The following is a 21,753-nucleotide window of genomic DNA, read 5'->3' on the forward strand; positions in this document are numbered from 1 at the left end:
GCATAGTTGAGATCGTACATGATTTTATCAGTCTTAAAGTGCTTTTGACCTCGAAACCCCTGGACCTATGCCCAGAGTTTTCTCCTTTGAACTACTGGCCTTTAGGCACTGCTTTGGGCACATTCAGCCACTTACACAGGCTTGTTTATTACTGTTGTTGTTATCTGCTGGAATGCCCAGAACTCTCACAACGTTCCAGGCACCAAGCATTTGCCAGGTATGTCAGCCATTTAATGCTGGCTCTTCACTGGGGTCTGAACTTTGCCTCATTCCCACTCCAAGACTGCCATAGCCAGTGGTTGCAGGAAAGGCTGTTCCCTAAGAAAAACCAGAAGTAAAGGTGCCCCCTCGGCCTCCTGGCTGTGGATGAACTGATGAACATGAGGCCATACTGTCATTGTCAACCCGCCCCATCTCCCAGCTGAACTCTGAAAGTCAATACACAGGTGGGATCCACCTCAGAAGTGGGGGAGCAATGATCTCCTCAGCGCTGGATGTGTTCCCCACAGTTGATCACTCCCAATCCAAAACAAGGAGTGCCTAAGCTGAAACGTGTTCAGAAATGACAGCAGTACAACGTGAGGGGGCTGCTTGAAATGTATGAGTTGGAGGTGGCACAGTCTCAGAAATACTTGATCCCCCAGTCTGGGCATGAAGCATGCCAAGTCCCACAAGACTGTATCCAAAAACTAAACTCTGAGCTGGAGGGCCTACACATTCTGGCTGGCAGGGGCAAGCTAGGACAGCTGTCTCATGGAGTAGAGGAAAAGCCCTGACCTTATATTGGGAGGAGAGGCGTTGTGGATAAGGGTAAAAAGTTTGAGGGCATAAATTCAAAACTCATTCACCTTAAGCTAACACTCCACAAGCTAGTCGTCGTTTTATGTGCTTTACAAATACGAACTTGTTTAATTCTCTTCACACCCTATTAGAAGGTATTATTATCATCAATTCCATTTTACAGATGATGAAACTGAGCCAAAGAGAGGTGAGGTAACTTCCTCAAGGTCACAGAGCTAGTAACCAAATGGTGGAGCAGCGATTTGAAGCCAGGCGGTCCAGAATCCATGCTTTTAACTATATTACGCTGCACCATTACAGAAATTTTGGAAACTGTGCAGAAACATACACTGCACTGGCACTCCTGGTCACGTTTTGCTGGATAGTCTTCCTGTCCTCTATAAGCAAATATTATATAGTACACGAGATGCCTTTTTTTAAAAAAATGAATCATATTCTATAGCTTGGTCTGTAACCTTCCTTAACGCCATTTCTCGTGTCTCTACCGAGAGCTTTACACTAGTTATTTTAAGTGGAGCATATCCTGTGGTGTGGTTGAAACATCATTTATTTAAACAATACCCTATTAAGGGGAATTTAGACTACTTCCATTTTTTCTCCATGACAGAGTTCTGCAAGAGGCAGACGGGTGATAGTCTTCTTTTAAAAGAGGGAGGGTAGGAGGGAGATGCAAGAGGGAGGGGATTTGGGGATATATGTATACGTATAGCTGATTCACTTTGTTATACAGCAGAAACTAACACACCATTGTAAAGCAATTATACTCCAATAAAGATGTTAAAAAAAAAGTACCTTTTGAACTCAGTCAACTACAGGCTGCAAAATAAACTTTAAAAACGAAAACCCGCAAGGGAGTGTAGGCCCGTGTGTAGGAGGGCGCAGGAGGGAGAAGCGGCCGCCACTGTTCTTCCTGCTTTGCCTTTGTCTGGCGGCCCCGCGGGATTGGCTAGAGCCAGCGCGGAGAGACTGCACAGGTCCGCGGCTTTCACTACGCACGCATGGAGGAGGTGGGTAGGGAAGCGGGAGAGCTGGGGGCAAATAAGGGCTTGTGAAAGAAGTTCAAAAAGCGCAGAGGCTTGGTTTCCCGCCCCGGCCCAACCTTTGGCTCCGCCCCTCTACCCGGCCCAAGCTCCTTATTGGTCAGACTCTTCAGCCCCCATTGGCCCTAGCGCCAAAGGACCGGACCTGCCCCAAGATATGCCTGCTTCCAGAGCAACAGTAAGGATGGCCAATTGCGATGTCACTTTCAGGCATATGTTTAGGACATACCGATGGGGCCTGAAGGGGCTTTGTGCGGTAACCGAAGCAGTTGAGAGTTCGACGGCGAATTTCGGGGATGCCGCCGAAAGGAAAAAGCGGATCTGGGAAAGGGGGGAAAGGTAGAGCAGCCAGAGCAACCAAGGAGAATGGGGTTGGGTGAGGAGCGGGAGGGAGGGAGCAGACCGGCGGTCCCCGGGGTCCGGGGCGGAGGCAGCGGGTGGCCAGTTACTAGAAGACTGACCAGGAAGTGATAAGTTGGAGACAGTCAGTGTGGACTTCTCTGGAAGGTTTTGATTAAAAAGCATGGGGATGAGATGGTGGGTAGACGAGGGCAAAGGATTATGAGAAAGCTTGACTTTGATAGATTTTTCCGAATGAGCAAAACTTGGGAGTGAGGCTGAAATGAAGGATCCAGTAGAGCTAGAGAGGTAAAGGTACAGAGGAGTGAGATTTGGGAGAAAAGAGGTGGAGCAGTTGACCTTTGAATAGGAGAAGGGACACCTTATGTTTGACGTCACAAAGAGACGAGGATGGATGTGGTGGTAAAAATTGGGGCCAGAGCGGGGGAGGTTTTAGGAGATCTGGCTTAGTGGCCTGAATTTTTTAATAAAGTGGAAGGCAAGGGTAGTTTTTAAGACTGCGGGGCAGGGACTGGCTGGGGGTCTTGAGAGTGGTAAAGGTTTGGAATAGTCGTTGGGGTGATGGGAAAGGGGATGAAACACTTATAAAAGGATTTCCTTCAGGGCTGAGAGCCTAAGACTGAAGGCCATGAATTTGTAGAGGACACGATCTGCTTAGTCATGATTTACCTAGTACCATATAAGTGGCACAATACAGGACTGAAAAGAGCTAGGTGTAGCCCTGAGCCAAGGTTGAGGTTTTGTTGGACAATGATAATAGAAGGAAAGCAACACAAGGGAATTAAGGGTGCCAGTGGGGACGCAGTTCAGATGATCAAGCATGGGATCCAGACTGGGAAGGGAATGAGAAGTCTGATAGTCTAGGGGGACATAGCAGGATAAAGGGACTGAATGGGGGGGGCGGTTCTGTGAAATTAAAGAGCCAGTGTTGTGGGAATGAGGCATGAGAAAGCTGGAAGAACAGAGTTGTAGCCAGAGACTGAACTACTAGTTCTGAGTGGCACAGTTCCATCGTGTGCCCCTGGCAACAGGTGGCCTGGAGTAAAAGGCATGGGCATTTGGGAAGGAGGTCCAGAAGTGTGCGATTAGACTGCTGGATGATTCCTCTGCATAGATGGTGAGGTCATCCAAGATGATGGCAGTAGTGAGGGTGGGAAGGAAGCCTGAAGTTGCTGCCAGGGTCGTCAGTCAATCAGGGAGTGAGGTGGCAGTCAGAAGATGACAGCATCCAGTGGGGGAGAGGATGGAATAATTGGAAGGTATCATTGTTCTGGAGTGAATATACAGCAAACCCCTTGAAGAGTTTGGTGTAATAAAACTCCTTTGGCAGTAACATTTTCTTAGGCATTTGGTGGTCAGCATTTTGGATTTTCAGTTTGGTTGAGCATTCATTGAACAACTGTTGTGTGCTAGGCTTTGGAGATCTTAAGACAAGTAAGATGGAGTCTCCTGAATAAAATTTTTCAATGGCTCCCTATTACTTCTAGGATAAATTCCAAGTTCCTTAATGGGGCCCACAGGCCCTCATGCCCTCATCCTCAACCATCTCCCCTGGGCTCATCTCACAGCACTCCCACCTCAGATTTGGCTTCACCCATAGTTTCCTGCACATACTACACTGTTCCCTCACCCTGGAATGTCTCCTCACCTATGTCCTTTCTTTGCCTGGTCAGCTCCTGTTCATCCAGGAAAGCTTCCCTGACTGGCTAAAATGTCCCTTTGTGCTTCCACAGCCCCCTGTCTGTAGAGCATAGCTCATTCTCCTGAAAAGATCTATTTTACATAACTTTACATAACCATCTTCCCCAGTAGTATATGAGCTCCCTGAAGGAAGGTACCATGGCTTGTTCATCTTTGTATCCCCAATGCCTGGAACTTAGTTATTTAGGAAATGTTTATTGAACTGAACACTTAATCCAACAATAGTTTTTAGGAATATCAGCCTCTAACAGTAAGTATGCTGCCATCAACACAGAAGTTGGCATAGTAGCAAAATGACACAGTAGTAAAATGTAGAATGCTGCCAGTGGTTCTTAATCTGAATATCGATATCTTTTCTTAGGAAGGTATCAATAGGCAATGTAGTCGACTCCAGGAGTTTGGACATCAATGTGTTCTTTAGCCAAATATGGGTGGTGGGAAATTTGATCTTTATTTAAAATATATTCTTGGAGATTTTACTTACTGGAACTGTGAGTATTCAGGTACATAGTTGCAGTGCTTATTAGAAATCTCACAAGAGCTCAGGGGTTTGCCCTTAGAAGGCAGGATTTCAAATTGGGTCCAGAGAATCTGGGCCAGGCTTTTGGCGCTCCCATTCAACTATTAGCACACTCACTTGTGTATCCATTTTCCTTGAAGGGTTTATGTAGGGCACAAATTTCCTGTTTGAAGAGGTGAGTCACAGGTTAATTTAGCTTGATGTAGCAAAGTGTCTACAGAGTTCCCTTTTGAAGCTTGGTGCTATGATGGAAGTATCAACTCCTATTGTGTTGAACTTTTCTGTAAATAACAAGGGGAAGGTGCAGTTTAAATGAGTACCTGTCATCTCTTCTCTAAAGGAAAAGCAGCCTCTGGGAGCGATGGTTCTGACAAGAAGGCTCAGGGTCCCAAAGGTGGTGGCAATGCAGTAAAGGTGAGTTACTTGTTCCTTTTTTTCATGTTAAATATAAATAACATACATCTGTTATTTTGGTTCACATAAAAGGAGAAGACAGTATGCTTAACTCATTCTAAGGCTAGCCTAATACTGATGTACGATAGCACAAAAGTGCAAAATAATAGGTCACTCTCATTTATGAAAAGTAATTCCTTTTAAATATTTTCTCAGATGTGTTCTCAGACATCCAGAATTTCTTCATACTCTAGTATTTTTCCTTAAAATGTATTAAGTTAGGTCTTCCCAAGTAAGTGAATGAATTATTTCTCAGGACGAAATAACATTTGACAAAATGAAGAACTGAGATGAACAGGCAAAGGCACGGGTCTCATTAGATAGCTCCCCTGCTGGTGAGCTACAAGCCAGAGCCCTGACCATGAAAATGAGGGGAGACAGTTGCAAATAATTACTTGAAGTACTTGACCTAGTGCCAGAGGGGTGTCTGCCCTGGGAAAATATAATCTACAAACAGAATTATACTGCTTAGTGCTAGTAACAAGGCAGTTACCACGTTTCAGTCAGGATATGGGGTTCCATACTTTGATTCATTCATTCATTAAAGATTTAGTGACATCTGCCCTGTGCTAAGCAGTGTATTAAATTCTGGGTATTTAAAAAGACAAAAAAACAGATAAGAGATGGTCCCTGTTATCACAGTCTAGTTGGGAGCAGTTAGGTAAAGAAAGAAATTTCATTGCTGTATGAGAAGAGCTGTAGTGGAGTTGTATCATATAAATGCACCCATACACATGCAGCCAAAAAAAAGGAGAGCGAATGTAAATAGTGTGGGCCATTCTGCCCACTTTTCTACTCAGTGAACCCAGAGAGAGAGAGAGAGATGGGAGACATGAATTTGCTTTTCCATAGTCGACCTCCATTCGCGTATGAACATCCAACCATGTAAAGTGGGATTCTGGGGCTTCCCTGGTGGTGCAGTGGTTGAGAGTCCGCCTGCCGATGCAGGGGATACGGGTTCGTGCCCCGGTCCGGGAAGATCCCACATGCCATGAAGCGGCTGGGCCCGTGAGCCATGGCCGCTGAGCCTGCGCGTCGAGAGCCTGTGCTCCGCAACGGGAGAGGCCACAACAGTGAGAGGCCCGTATACCGCAAAAAAATAAATATTTATATAAAGTGGGATTCTGGTATCCAAAGATAATTTTCATAAAACATGGTGCCTGAATGCAAGCCAGCTACTTCGTCCTGCGGTCCAGCTGAAGAAGTGGTCATTGTTACAACACAGGTGGGGGAGACAGGCTGTGTTGGGCTTACTGAGGGCTGACGTGTTGGTTTCAAGTACACCATCTTCGTAAGGGTTGTTGTAGGGTAATTTTGACTGTTATGTGCTGACTTTCACAAGCGCCTAACCTAAGAGACTGCTCCACTGCATATGGCTTTAAAGAGGCATCTTGTCCTTTCTGGAAAAAAATAAGTTCAGTGTGGCTATACCTGAGGTATATGGAAAGGAGTGGCATGTAATTAGCTAGGAAAGTCAATTAGGATTAAACTCTTTTGTTAAACTTTTCCTTTTGAGATAATTTTAGACTCACATTCAACTGTAAGGTAGATGTGCCTTTTATACATGTACATGTACTTTTTACCATTTCCCCAATGGTAACATCTTACAAAACCCTAGTACGTTAGCACAACCAGGAGATTGTCATTGCTACAGTCAAGATCCAGAACATTTCCATCACCCCAGGGATTCCTCCTGTTGCCCTTTTATAGTGATACCCACTTCCCTCCCACCCCTACCCCTGCCCCCTCCTTGACCCCATAGCAGTGGCTAATCTCTTCTCCATTTCTGTAATTTTATGATTTCCATATGAGTGAAATGATACAGTGTGTAACCTTTCGGGATTGGCCTTTCTTCCACTCAGCATAATTCTCTGGAGATTTCATTCCAGTTGTGTGTATCCATAGTCTGTTCCTTTGTATTACTGAGTAGTGTTCCGTGGAATGGAAGTGCTGTAGTGTGTTGAACTGTTCACCTGCTAGAGTACAGCTGGGTTGTCAGTGTTTGTGAAGGCCCCAGCAGGGGAGGGACCCCAAACCCTCCAGCCTTTTAGGATCTAGGCTCCTTCCACATCCTGCTATTCTGCTTCAGACCCCACTCCTGAACCCACCCCTGCTCTGTGTCACTAGAGCTGCCCAGATTCTGAAACCCACCTGCCGACCACAACTTCCTTCCTTCCCCTCACTTCCCACCTCCCCCAATCCTTTTCTGTTCCTCTCCACGCACAGACTTCCAGGCAGGCCCTCAAGCCTGCCCTGTTCGCCTCACCTTCTCTAAGGCCACATGTCTGTTCTCCAAGCCCTGTATGTCTTGTAGGCTGGAAATTAAATGGAAGGGTTTGACCACTGGATCAAGGAGCCCCACCTCCTTTTCCTTTTGGTCATCCAGTGCATCCACCTGCCAGACTACAACTCAGGATCAATCCAATTATCTACTTTCTTTACACTCAGACCCAGAACTGCTGGGCCCCACTGGAGAGTCACACAACCTCAGGGGTTGGGGCCACTGATTCCTGGTCTCTAACGTGAGCTGGGCCCTCAGTACTGCAGAGTGATCCTTTGCCACTTGCCTCAAGCCATCCACCACCCTCCTCCAGTCAGTCAGCAGACAACTTCATCCAGGGTTCTCAACCCCTGTGTACATCAGATTCACCTGAAGAGCTTCTAAAAGTCTCAGTGCCTAGGGGCCCACCCCAGACCAGCTGCCTCAGAATCTCTGGCGGGTGGGGACTGGACCTTGATATATTTTTTAGAAGCTCTTGGTGTGATTCTGACATTTGCCAGGGTTGAGAAACACTGATCTAGTCTCATGGGGTTGGTGTGAGGATTTCATGAGATCACACATGTAAAGCGCTTAGCACAGTGCCTAGCGAGTATTAAGTACTCGATAACTGAAATATTGTTATAATTGTCACAAGAAAATGGAAACTAGAACTTTAGTCATGAACTCATGGCTTCCCAGCCCCCTACCAACAAAGTTATCTTCACCCACACCTCCCTCATCTCTCTTACCTCTCTTCCTTTAAGGCTGATTTTTCCAGCAGTGCTCTGAATGCCCAGCCTTGCTCCTTCATTTATCTCCACCTTCTTTCTTTGCTCTGTCTTCAACCTTTCCCTCTTTACTGCATCTTTCCCTTCATTCTGAAAATATAGCCAGGGATCTTTAAAATATATCCGTGACTGTGACCCTTTCCCTTTGACTAGAGCCCTTTCTCCTTCTTTTCTAACTCAGTTAGTTGGGGAAACCCCACCCGCATTATCGGCCTGCTTCCTGTTACTTCCCCAGTCAGCTGCTGCAGCCTGGCTTCTGCACTTACTACTCTTCTGAAACAGCTTTTGCTAAGGTCCTCAGTCAATCATTGCTAAATTGATTATACTTCTAACCTGATCACTCTGAAGCATTTAACCCTGTTGACCATTTCCTCCTTGAAACTTTCTCTTGCCTTGGTTTCTTTTAACACACCTTTCTCTCTACCTGTCTGGCCCTTCATTTTTATCATGCCTGTTGAGCTTCTTTCTTTGCTTATTGCTTACACATTGATATTCTCCACGGATGTCTTGAGTCTGCTTTCCTCCTCTTCTCATTCTGTGTAGCCTCCCAGGATGATCCGTCACCTCCCATAGTGTCAGCTACTACCTCCATGCTCATCACTCCCACATTCTCTGGAGCTTGGTCTCTCCTAAGACACCAGTCTCATACTGCCAGTTGGTCGGTCACACTTGCAAACTCCACAGGTACTACAGACTCATTATGTCTAACCCATCAAACTGTCTAAAGCAGAATACTTGTTTATTCATTTATAAAGTGGTGGATGGGATCCCCTTTCTGTGATCATTAATGCTGTGTGCACTTTCCCAGTCATTGAAACAGAAGGTTGCTTTGTGAGTGTGGAAGCGGAAAGACGGAGGCAGTCGAGAAGGTGTTTTAGCCAGGCCAAGATGAGGTCTGAGAAACCATCCTTGTCCCCCAACATGTATCTCTCTGGTGTCCAGAGTGTTTGTCCCTGTCTCCCGTGGACAGTGCTGGACACATTCTATAGAAGTTTGCCTCCCTGAGCCCTACTTTTTCATACATTCTTTCCTTTGCTGTGTCTGTATCTCCTGTGTCGCTCCTCCAGTCAGGGATCCTCTCACCCCCAGTTTCAGTAATTGAATCCTGAGGACAGCCATGGTTTGTCTTTCTCTACAGGGAGACACCTTTAGCCCCCACCCTAGTACACGACAGTAAGAAATGAATAACGGATTCTATTTGAATAGAGAAATGGCAAATCCTACAAAACAGATATCTTGACAAAATCATTTTTAAGGATATAGTGATTTTTTTAAAACATGGCTTTATGTAAACATAGGTTACATTTGAATACTTCTCTAGGGTTGAGTATTCTTTCATTTTTTAAAAGATTTATTTATTATTTATTTTTGGCTGTGTGGGGGCTTAGTTGTGACACGCGGGATCTTTTGTTGTGGCTTGCGGGCTTCTCTCTAGTTGTGGCATGCGGGTTTTCTCTTCTCTAGTTGTGGCGAGCAAGCTCCAGGGTGCGTGGGCTCTGTAGTTGTGGTGCATGGGTTCCAGAGCGCGTGCACTCTGTAGTTTTTGCAGCACATGGGCTCTACTTGAGGCGGGCAGTCTCAGTAGTTGTGGCACACAGGCTTGGTTACCCTGCGGCATGTGGGATCTTAGTTCCCTGACCAGGGATCAAACCAGTGTGCCCTGCATTGGCAGGCGGATTCTTAACCATTTGCACCACCAGGGAAGTCCCCGGGTTGAGTATTCTTAATCTTCAACATATGATTCATTTTCAAAGTGTTAAATTGTGGGGAGGCTTTATACATTGGGCCTCTTTTGGCGAAAAGTATTTCACCAATGGTGGGTTTTTTTCATATCATCCCCACTCTGATGAAATAATAGCTAACCTTTATTGAGTGCTAGCTGCATCATCTCAATCTTCACAAACCTATGAGAACATATAGGTACTGTTATCTCAGTGCACAAATGGGGAAACATTTAGAGGTTTAAAAACATGCCTAAGGGACTTCCCTGGCGGTTCAGTGGTTAATCCCTGTCTGGGAAACTAAGATCCTGAATGCTGCGAGGTACAGCCTTAAAAAAAAATGCCTAAGATCATACAGGAGAGTGGGGATTTGACTCGACCTAAGCTCTCAACCATTATCATGTTTCCTCCTCCTGTTACCATTGAGGTACATGGTAAAGGCTGGGAGCTTCCCACATCCAGGTGCCCACTTTCCATCTAAATCTGGGTTCTGAGATATTGTCGTGATATGGGAAGTGGGTTTGTGGCCATCGCCCAACTGGGCAGACTTCCAGGATTTTCCATTGCCTGAGCGAATGTGTTTTTTTCACTAGTGGGGGGTAGTCCTGACACGACTGCTGTACTGTGAGGAAAGGAATCATTTGGGTCTCCATGTATTACGTGAACATACTTTTTCCTTGTAGGTCAGACACATTCTGTGTGAAAAACATGGAAGAATCTTGGAAGCCATGGAAAAGTTAAAGTCTGGAATGAAATTCAATGAAGTGGCCACACAATATAGTGAAGATAAAGCCAGGCAAGGGGTATGGTGCACTCATCATTTAAAACGTCCCCCATGGAGGACACACAGCAGTAGGGATTATTCCTGTTTCGCCATTAATTTTAGCCGTATCTTAGTTTAAAGATCTTAAAAAAGCAGAAATGTCCAACTTGTGAACAGTTGAATACGGGTCACCTTTGTCTAAACCTAGGCATAACCAAACTTGCACAACTAACAGACACCCAGCAACATTGTGTTTGTATGTTCAGCCCAGGGTTCAGCCCTGTTTGTCCTTGTCGAGCCTACTTCTCTCCAGCCCAGATGAATAAACCTAGGAACCTTAGCATTTGTGTTGGGAAATTCTCAAGCTACAGTAGAACTGTGCCCTCTTCAGGGCCACTTGACATCACAAATCTTTTGGGTTTTTCAGGGCGACTTGGGTTGGATGACCAGAGGGTCCATGGTGGGACCATTTCAAGAAGCAGCATTCGCCTTGCCTATAAGTGTGCTGGATAAGCCTGTGTTTACAGACCCTCCAGTTAAGACAAAATTCGGGTATCATATTATAATGGTTGAAGGGAGAAAATAAAATTGTATGAAAGACTACATGTATTTTATACATTGTTTATTTATTTATTTAAAAGGTGTTGAATAATCCTTGTATTTTATGAACTCTGTCATCATGGGTTTGTGGGTGCAGAATCAGGTGGGTAAATGTTGGTGTGCACAGCAGTAGGTATTCAGTCAGTGGGTCTTTAAGATAAGTCAAGCGGACTCCTCTTAACCTGTTAGTCCCTTCCCTCTGAGAACTGCTTTATCTGATTCTCAGTATATCCCATAAGTTAATTTAGAAACCATCTCTAGGGGCTTCCGTGGTGGTGCAGTGGTTAAGACTCCACCTGCCAATGCAGGGGACACAGGTTTGAGCCCTGGTCCAGGAAGATCCCACATGCCGCGGAGCAACTAAGCCCGTGCGCCACAGCCATTCAGTCCATGTAGGGAAACGGTGAGCTGGAGTTAGATGCAGACTATGAATTGCTGAATCACACAGTGTTATCACCGGGATTTTTCTCAATAATGACATGTGTTCAATCATATCACCCTCCCTAAAATACTAGTCAGTCGTCTGTATCCACGGTTCTGCATTCACAGATTCAGCCAATTGCAGATCAGAAATATTTTTTTAAAAATTCCAGGGCTGGACTTCCCTGGTGGTGCAGCGGTTAAGAATCCCCCTGCCAATGCAGGGGACACAGGTTCAAGCCCTGGTCCGGGAGGATCCCACATGCCGCGGAGCAACTAAGCTCATGCGCCACAACTACTGAGCCTGTGCTCTACAGCCCGCGAGCCACAACTACTGAAGCCTATGCGCCTAGATCCCGTGCTCCGCAACAAGAGAAGCCACCACAATGAGAAGCCCATGCACCGCAACGAAGAGTAGCCCCCACTTGCTGCAACTAAAGAAAGCCCACGGGCAGCAACGGAGACCCAACGCAGCCAAAAATTAATTAATTAATTAATTTAAAAATTCCAGAAACTTCCAAAAAGCAAAATTTGAGTTTGCCATGCACAGGCCTAACTATTTACATAACACTTATATTGTATCTACAAACTATTCTCAATTTATATTTATGTTGTATTAGGTATTATAAGTAATCTAGAGATGATTTTAAAGTACATGTGAGAATGTGTGTAGGTTATATGTAAATACTACACCATTTTATATGAGGGACTTGAGCATCTGTGGAGCTTGGTATCCACAGGGAGTCGTGGAAGCAATCCCCCTTGGATACCGAGGGGCAACTGTAATAATTTCTTTCGGTAAGAGCAAAATTTTGTACTATCAATAAATAACCTAGGGGCTTCCCTGGTGGTGCAGTGGTTAAGAACCCGCCTGCCAATGCAGGGGACATGGGTTCCAGCCCTGGTCCGGGAAGATGCCACATGCTTCGGAGCAACTAAGCCTGTGCACACAACTACTGAAGCCCACATGCCTAGAGCCCGTGCTCTGCAACAAGAGAAGCCACCGCTCGCCACAACTAGAGAAAGCCTGCGCACAGCAACAAAGATCCAGTGCAGCCAAAACAAATAAATAAATAAATAATGAAAAACTAAAGTGCTAAAAAAAAAAGCAGGTCAATTATTATAGTGGCTTTTCACTAGGTAACACACGGTTAACAATCCATTTCACCCCTTACTGCGTGATCTTGGGCAGGTCACAGCCTCACTGAGCCATTTCCTCAACTAAAAAATGGAAATGTTACCCTCGACCTCAAAGGATTAAACAAGAAACCTATGTAGAGTACCTAATACATAGTCAGTACTTGATAAATTCTCCAGTGACAGAGCACAGAGTGCCGTGCTGCACTTTATGTTTCTGGGAGGGAACCAAACTCCTTTTCAGTCTGCAACCCAAAGATACAATGTGCTAGCATGTGTCAGAATGCAGCTGGTGGTGAGTGAAGGATGGCCAAACGGTAGGCAAAGGGACTCCAGGGTAGGGTACCGGTGATAAAGAAGCCCAGCACCAGGTAGCTTATCCCAGTCTTCGGCTATAGTGAACCGAGAGCCTACAATAGCATGTTAAGTGCGTCTTAGATCTTGAATACTAATGACAAATTCTGCCTAAATGAATTTTTATATGCATTTGCCGATATCAATCATCTCAGTGAAAGAAAGTAAATGAAAAGTAACTTTAATATTATCTGAACTGTGATATACAAAATTCATCATTTTCAGAATAAAATTTTAAATGGCCGGAGTAATGTTACAAAAATTTCTCTAGAAATAACACAGTTCTATTATGTTTATAGAGTATGCCTAAAAGAAAAATACAAGAATATTTGAGTAAAGAAATATTAACCTAATGCTCAGAATACCAGAATATATGTATAGGAGAAAGCAGGAGCAGGTGGTAAAGGCAAAATTTACAAAAAACAATTGGAAACAAAAACTCCCTTTTTGACTTCTCTCACCTTAAGCCTGAATGCTTCATGCTCCCAAAGAATCCAATTATGGGAACAAATTACCTTATACTCAGTTTTGCTTTAAAATACAAAATTTTTGCTTTAAATATACAATATATTCTCAAGTTTTATTAAGTTGCTTATACAAATTTAAAGTCATGAGCATGACTTCAGAATCTGAGCTTTTTATGTCAAGTGCTTTAACTAAGCAGTCTAAGGCTTCCTGTATTTTTCCACACTCTTTCAGTTCTTTTCCACGCAAGACAAGAGTCTCATAGTCGTCTGCAGCCTCCAGTGCCACATCCTGGGGAGAGTCAACCAACTGTCCACCAGACAAAGGCTCAGGGTCACCAGGAAAGTTCTCCTGAGCCAGAGCACCAGGCTTAGGTGTACTTAACCAGCTAGACTTATTTTCTGAAGACAGTGTTTCTCTGGAAGGATCTTCTTCTGTATGCTCTGGGGCTTCACCACTGCTTTCCTCTGCTCCTTCCTCCAGGTAATCTTCAGCAACCTTTGCTTCACTGCTATTGTCAAGTCTTTCCTCCATATCCTCCACATGGTCTAAAACCACATTAATAAGAGACCTCCTAGAAGCCAGGGATCTTCTAGAGTTTATAGACTTATTTAAACTATCAGATATTTTAGGTGAAAAGAACCTTCCAGGTGGACTGATGTCATCTTTGGGAGTTGAGGCATCAAATTGTTTTACAGATAAAAACGGGAAGGGAGATGTGTTGAATGGGTTTGTGCCTGAAGTATCTGTAATAAAAGTATCATGTTCAACTTCATCGTCTGAATCGATACGTCTAGCTTTTCTTCTGACTTTCACATTAACTACTACTTCTTCTGGCTCATCATCTTTCTCAGAAAGATCCACACTGAGACATGCTTTGCTATGCACGGACTCTGCTCTGGAATTAGCTGCAGAGCCACACAAGCTATTTTCTTTCTCCACATGCTCCAAAGACTGACTGGAAAAATTTCGTCCATTGTCTGCAGAATCTTCCAAGAAAAGATTGAAGTCACATGCATACTGTGCTGGAGATGCTAAAGGTTCCTCTTCCAACTTGGCCTCATTCACTTGAACATCCTGTAGTGCACTGTGGGCTGCTGCTAAGTCATCATCAGCTATCTTAATAACAGATACATTCGATTCTGGCCTTTGATATTCCTTTGTTTCGGGATTAGCAGGCCAGGGATTGCAGTGATGTAAAATCTCATCCTCCTCTAGTTGATCTAGATTTGGCCCAAGATCAGCTCTAACTGACTTGCTAGGTAAAAAATTGAAACTTCCCTGAGGGCTCTCTTGCTGTGCCTCCCACATAGGCCCCTCTTGCGACGCCTCTTTTTGGAGAGCCATTCCTGATAAAGAGTCAGTCCAAATTTCTTCTACATCTTCACACCCCTTGGGTAAAGTGGCTACAAAATCAGCATCAAATGTACTTACACACGGGTGCCTACCATCTTGTGGGATGGTAATGTTCATCTTTCTCCTGGTGAGATCTTGTTTTTCACCCTCTTCAGGCAGATCCTCAATGATTACACTTGCCATTTGGGAACTGATTTCGTCTTCCTGGGTGTGGTGAGTTGGTAGAAGACGTGAAGGCCAAGGCTGTGGTTTATTTAATTCATGGCATTTCTTCTTTGTTTGAGAAGGAAATACAGGTTCTCTCAGCCATATCCCCTCATTTCCAGCTTTTTGTCTTTCCATTAAGAACTCTGTATTTTGAGACTCGAATTCAACAAGGAATTGAGCTTTCTGAACCCTTTGTTGAATATAGTGAGAGTCTTCGATCACATCAAGCTCTTCTTTAACAGATAGGTCATGCGTGTACATCAAATCATGGTCTGAGATTCCAGCTATCCTCAAAGAGTGCAGGAAGGCAATATGTTCATCTAGTTTCTTATCAGATCTCCTCTGAGCAGCATGCAAAGACTGAAGCTGCATCTGGGTTGCAGAGTTCTGAAAATCCTCAATTGTAAAGAGCTCTCTCAATTCTTGTTTACTAAAATATCGGAAAGGGTTCTTCTTATCACCAGTAGTTTGTCTTATTAATGAGTCCTTGAAAACCTGTCTTCTGTATATTTTTTCCTCTACAGTTCCACAAGTGATTAGCCTATAAACTACAACATTTTCTTTTTGTCCAATTCGGTAAACTCTATCCACAGCTTGAGCATCAGTTGCAGGATTCCAGCTAGGGTCAAAGATGACCACTCTACTTGCTGCGGTTAGTGTTAAGCCAACACCACCTACTTGAGTGGTAAGGAGAAAAACAGAGTAATCTTTATTTTGATGGAATAAGCTAATTCTTTTTTCTCGTTCCACAAGATGAGTAACTGTTCCATCAATTCTCAATATCTTAAAGTGCCTATTCTTTAACAGGCGTTCGATGATGTTTAGAATTCGTCTTGACTGGCAAAACACCAGAGTTTGATGCCCTTCATCTCGCAGTCTCTTAAGCAGGTCCATTAGAAATATCATTTTTCCAGATTCTTCCATCAGTGCATCATCACTTATTTGATCAATATGGTCCACATCTGAGGAATCTTCCCCTTCAATTTCATCTTGAACAGAGAATTTGACAGCTCCTAGGTTCAGCAAACCACAAGCCCGTGCAGATAGCAGCCTAGGATGATCACAGAGCTTCTTTAAGACACTTAGCTCAGCCAAAGGCGAGCGTGTCTCCATTAACAACTCCTTGATATGATCTAGAGACACGAATTTCCTGTATATTTCTTCCTGTAAAGGTACAAGACGTATCCAAATAATTAAATCATTTTTTCTGGAAAGGGAAGGCATTTCACATATGGCACCAACATCTGGACTCTTTTCACTAAGCTGGACCTCTGGGTTGCTTGACTTTTTCTTCTGTACCTCTTCTTTAGTCCTCCTAAGAAAATAGGGCTTTATGATTGCCATTAAATTTTCAGATATTTTAAATCCCAAGGCTTTTTCCCCTGGGGTAGCGTCCTTCTCTCTTGCTCTAGTAATAGGATTTTCGTACTCCATTTTAAAAGTTTTTAATGTTCCTAGCAGGGACCCTTGACAAGCGAAATCAAACAGGGACCACAGTTCTTGTAAATTATTCTGGATCGGGGTTCCTGTGAGGAGGATGCGATTACTGGCAGGGAGAGCACGAGCACATATTGCTGACTTGGTAGATGAGGTTTTTATTTTATGTGCTTCATCAAGGATGACATAGTCCCACACAAACTCTTGGCCATTCAAGCTGGAAAGTTGCTGCCAATTATTGATTAACATTTGGTATGTGGTGATAATGACACCATTCCTTTGCTGAATCCGACTGAGGTTTCTGGTACGTTCATCCTTGCTAGGACCGTGAAAGGTTTTGACTCTCATTCCTGGGGTCCACTTGACAAATTCTTTTAGCCACGTGCTGATGAGACTGGTTGGCATGATCAGTAGCACATGGTTCACAAGTGAAGCATCAAACATACCAGAAAGGAAAGCGATGATTTGAACAGTCTTTCCTAATCCCATATCATCTGCCAGAATACCACCTCTCCTTCCATCCCTATACAGGCTATAGAGGAAAGCTACACCTTCCTTCTGGTACTCAAATAGTTGGTTGTGCAGTTCTCGATAGAGCAGCAGGCCAGAGTTGCACACATCCGTGAATTCATCATCTCCATGTTCTGCCAACTCCTCCAAGGCTTCCTGTAGTTTTTGGATTCTGCTCATCACCTTTTCATTGGGAAAAATGTCCTTTGCCAAATTGAAAAGTTTAAGTGCTTCTTCCAGATCTCCATTCTTAGTTGCTTCTTTGGCCTCTTTCACGTATCTATAAAAAAAAAAAGTTTAAAAAAAGATATATATACATAGAGAGAGATTGATAGGTAGAAGATTAGAAAGAAAGGAAACAGATTGAACATTCAGTCTAAGAACACTTTAGAGTCCATTTTGGAATCCAAACCACAGTTGAGCTTTCAATATCCTCAATTCAGGATGGGACAGATGAGCACAGAAGATGCCAATGAAAGCTGGCACCACTTAAGAAGACACAAATATCCACCAGACACTGCCAGCAACAACTTCATGCATTAGTTGTAGGAAATGTATGTGCAAAGGTTATTGCACATACAGTAACAAACCAACCAACCTATATTGTGGGAACATGGAAACAGGAAGATACATGGGCACTTCTCGGACCTTATTTTTCTGGACCTCTGTTCACACTATTGATTACTCTCCTTACAATTCCCTCCTTCCACCAGATTCCTATAGATTCCTCCTGGTTTCCTCCCCCATCGCTGGCCCTTTCTTCTCTGTGTCCTTCTTAGGCTCCTATTCTTCCTCCACAAGGGCTCAGTCCTGGGCCCTCTTCTCACTCCTTTTACTCTTTCCTCATTGTCTCCCAGAGCTTCCACTCCCACCTAGGTGCTCATAACTCCCAAAGCACTTTCTCCAACCCAGGGCTTGCCCTCAAGCACGAGTCTAGACCCATATTCCAACTACCTTCTGGACATCTCCACTTGAAAGTTTCACATGCACCTCCAATTCAATTAATCCCAAATTAAACTTATTATTTCCCCTCTTAAAACGTGCGTCTCGGGACTTCCCTGGTGGTCCAGTGGCTAAGACTCTGCGCTCCCAATGCAGGGGGTCCGGGTTCAATCCCTGGTTGGGGAACTAGATCCCACATGCATGCCACAACTAAGAGTCCGCATGCTGCAACCAAGAAGCCCGCATGCCACAACTAAGATCCCGTGTGCCACAACTGGGACCTGGTGCAGCATGCATGAATGCATAAATAAATAAACGTGCTTCCCCATTTGTGTGGTAATAAATGACACTACCATCCACTTAGCCATAAAAGCTAGAAATCGAAAGATCATCCTTGATCTCCAAACGAAATGAGTCATTCTTGACTTCTCCCTCTTTTTAACCACCTCAGCCCTTAGCCAAGAGTCCCCCAAGCCCTACTAACTTTATTTTCCAAATATAACCTGTGTCAAAACAGAAATATAGATCAATGGAACAGGATAGAAAGCCCAGAGATAAACCCACACACATATGGTCACCTTATCTTTGATAAAGTAGGCAAGAATATACAATGGAGAAAAGACAGCCTCTTCAATAAATGGTGCTGGGAAAACTGGACAACTACATGTAAAAGAGTGAAATTAGAACACTCCCTAACACCGTACACAAAAATAAACTCAAAATGGATTAAAGACCTAAATGTAAGGCCAGACACTATAAAACTCTTAGAGGAAAACATAGGCAGAACACTCCGTGACATAAATCACAGCAAGATCCCTTTTGACCCACCTTCTAGAAAAACGGAAATAAAAACAAAAATAAATGGGACCTAATGAAACTTAAAAGCTTTTCCACAGCAAAGGAAACCATAAACAAGACGAAAAGACAACCCTCAGAAAGGGACAAAATATTTGCAAATGAAGCAACTGACAAAGGATTAATCTCCAAAATATACAAGCAGCTCATGCAGCTCAATATCAAAAAAACAAGCAACCCAATCCAAAACTGGGCAGAAGACCTAAATAGACATTTCTCCAAAGAAGATATACAGATTGCCAACAAACACATGAAAGGTAGCTCAACATCACTAATCATTAGAGAAATGCAAATCAAAACTACAGTGATGGGGCTTCCCTGGTGGCACAGTGGTTGAGAGTCCGCCTGATGATGCAGGGGACATGGGTTCGTGCCCCGGTCCGGGAAGATCCCACATGCCACAGAGCAGCTGGGCCCGTGAGCCATGGCCGCTGAGACTGTGCGTCTGGAGCCTGTGTTCCGCAACGGGAGAGGCCACAACAGTGAGAGGGCCGCGAACTACAAAAAAATAAAAAATAAAAAAACCTACAGTGAGGTATTACATCACACCAGTCAGAATGGCCATCATCTAAAAATCTACAAACAATAAATGCTGGAGAGGGTGTGGAGAAAAGGGAACACTCTTGCACTGTGGGTGGGAATGTAAATTGATACAGCCACTATGGAGAACAGTATGGAGGTTCCTTAAAAAACTACAAATAGAACTACCATATGACCCAGCAATCCCACTACTGGGCACATACCCTGAGAAAACCATAATTCAAAAAGAGTCATGTACCACAATGTTCATTGCAGCTCTATTTACAATAGCCAGGACATGAAAGCAACCTAAGTGTCCATCGACAGATGAATGGATAAAGAAGATGTGGCAGAGCTTCCCTGGTGATGCAGTGGTTGAGAGTCCGCCTGCTGATGCAGGGGACGCGAGTTCGTGCCCTGGTCCGGGAAGATCCCACATGCCGCGGAGCGGCTAGGCCCATGAGCCATGGCCGCTGAGCCTGCGCGTCCAGAGCCTATGCTCTGCAATGGGAGAGGCCACAACAGTGAGAGGCCCACGTACCGCAAAAAAAAAAAAAAAAAAAAAAAAAGATGTGGCCCATATATACAATGGAATATTACTCAGCCATAAAAAGAAACGAAATTGAGTTATTTGTAGCAAGGTGGATGGACCTAGAGACTGTCATAGAGAGTGAAGTAAGTCAGAGAAAAATAAATACCGTATGCTAACACATATATATGGAATCTAAAAAAGAAAAAAAAATGGTTCTGAAGGACCTAGGGGCAAGACAGGAATAAAGACGCAGATATAGAGAAGGGACTTGAGGACACGGGGAGGGGGAAGGGTAAGCTGGGACGAAGTGAGAGAGTGGCATGGACACATATATACTACCAAATGTAAAATAGATAGCTAATGGGAAGCAGCCGCATCGCAAAGGGAGATCAGCTCAGTGCTTTGTGTCCACCTAGAGGGGTGGGATAGGGAGGGTGGGAGGGAGGTGCAAGAGGGAGGAGATATGGGGATGTATGTATATGTATAGCTGATTCACTTTGCTATACAGCAGAAACTAACACACCAGTGTAAAGCAATTATACTCCAATAAAGATGTTAAAAAACAAACAAAGAAAAACAAATATAACCTGTGTCTTTCTCTCCCATCATTACTACTACTGTGGTCCAAGTCACCATCATCTCTGGATTGGATAACTGCAACTTCCTACTCACTGGTCTCCCTACATCCACTCTTGGCCCCTCCAATACATTCTCTACATAGCAGCCAGTGATATTGTCTTAAAACATAAAAGAAATCGTCACTCTTCTGCTTAAAATTCTTCAGTGGTTTACAGTTGATAAGATTTTGAGAGGATGCCATAACAATTCACTGAGGACAGGATAGTCTTTTCAACTAAATATCCATGTGCAAAAGAATGAAAGTGGTCCCCGACCTCACACCATACACAAAAATTAATTCAAAATGAATCAAAGACCTAAATATAAGCGCTAAAACTATAAAACTCTTAGAAGAAAATATAAGTATAAATCTCCATGACCTTGGATTTGGCAATGGTTTCTTAGACATGATGCCAAACACACAAGCAACCAAAGGGAAAAATAAATTGGGCTTCATAAAAGCTAAAAACTTGGGGACTTCCCTGGTGGTCCAGTGCATAGGACTCCATGCTCCCAATGCAGGGGACCCGGGTTGATCCCTGGTCAGGGAACTAGATCCCACATGATGCCACAACTGAAGAGCCTGCATGCCACAACTAAGACCTGGTACAGCCAAATAAATAAATAAAATAGTTTTTAGAAAACAGCTAAAACCTTTTGTGCTTCAAAGGATACCATGAAGAAAGTGAAAAGACAACCCAAGGAATGAGAGAAAATACTTGCAAATCTTGTACCTGGATAAAGGATTTGCACCTTAAAAAGAACTCTAAGAACTCAATAATTAAAAGACAAATAGGGACTTCCCTGGTGGTCCAGTGGTCAGGACTCAGCACTTTCAGTGCTGTGGCCCCGTGTTTGATCCCTGGTCAGGGAACTAGGATCCCACAAGCCGTGCAGCATGGCCAAAAAACAAAAAAAAACAAAAGACAAATAACCCAATTAAGGTGGTCAAAGGATCTGACTAGACATTTCTCCAAAGAAGAAATACAAATAGCCAATAACCATATGAAAAGATGCTCAACATCATTAGTCATCAGGGGAAACGCAAACCAAAACCACAATGATACCACTTCATGCCCATTAGGATGGCTAGAATCAAAAAGAGAGAAAATACCAAGTGTTGGCAGCAATATGGAAAATTGGAACTCTATAACACTGTTAGTAGGAATGTAAAATGGTGCAGCTGCTTTGGAAATTAGTCTGTCAGTTCCTCAAAAAGTTACACATAGAGTTACCATGGAATTTAGGAATTCTACTCCCAGGTACATACTCAAGAGAAATGAAAACATTTGATCACAGAAAATCTTGTCCATGAATGTTCATAGCAGTATTGTATTATTCACAAAGCCAAAAGGGGAAATAACACAAATGTCCATCAACTGATGAATAGATAA

At 43.8% G+C, this 21,753-nt stretch overlaps 2 protein-coding genes across 3 annotated transcripts in view; one reads left to right on the forward strand and one right to left on the reverse strand.

The window, feature by feature from the left end:
• Nucleotides 1-2,067: 2,067 nt before the first annotated feature.
• The window catches only part of PIN4 (peptidylprolyl cis/trans isomerase, NIMA-interacting 4), a gene marked incomplete at its 3' end in the record, with an annotated part of 89,334 nt that continues 69,648 nt past the window's right edge, over nucleotides 2,068-21,753 (forward strand). The window contains exons 1-4 of one of the 2 annotated variants that reach the window (XM_082609099.1): nucleotides 2,068-2,180; nucleotides 4,763-4,836; nucleotides 10,328-10,447; nucleotides 10,835-11,010. In XM_082609099.1, the coding sequence (XP_082465225.1) occupies nucleotides 2,138-2,180; nucleotides 4,763-4,836; nucleotides 10,328-10,447; nucleotides 10,835-10,993 (396 nt within the window). In that variant the 5' untranslated portion in view covers nucleotides 2,068-2,137. Of the gene's footprint in view, nucleotides 2,181-4,762; nucleotides 4,837-10,327; nucleotides 10,448-10,834; nucleotides 11,011-21,753 lie in introns of those variants that run through there. The other variant, XM_082609100.1, reaches the window with a different exon arrangement.
• The window catches only part of ERCC6L (ERCC excision repair 6 like, spindle assembly checkpoint helicase), a 53,636-nt gene continuing 45,048 nt past the window's right edge, over nucleotides 13,166-21,753 (reverse strand). Inside the window, exon 2 of the mRNA XM_082609095.1 lies at nucleotides 13,166-17,173. Coding sequence (XP_082465221.1) covers nucleotides 13,492-17,173 — 3,682 coding nt within the window. The 3' untranslated portion in view covers nucleotides 13,166-13,491. The remainder of the gene's footprint in view (nucleotides 17,174-21,753) is intronic.

This window comes from Mesoplodon mirus (assembly GCF_964341445.2).
Source record: "Mesoplodon mirus genome assembly, chromosome: X".
Classification (NCBI taxonomy): domain Eukaryota; kingdom Metazoa; phylum Chordata; class Mammalia; order Artiodactyla; family Ziphiidae; genus Mesoplodon; species Mesoplodon mirus.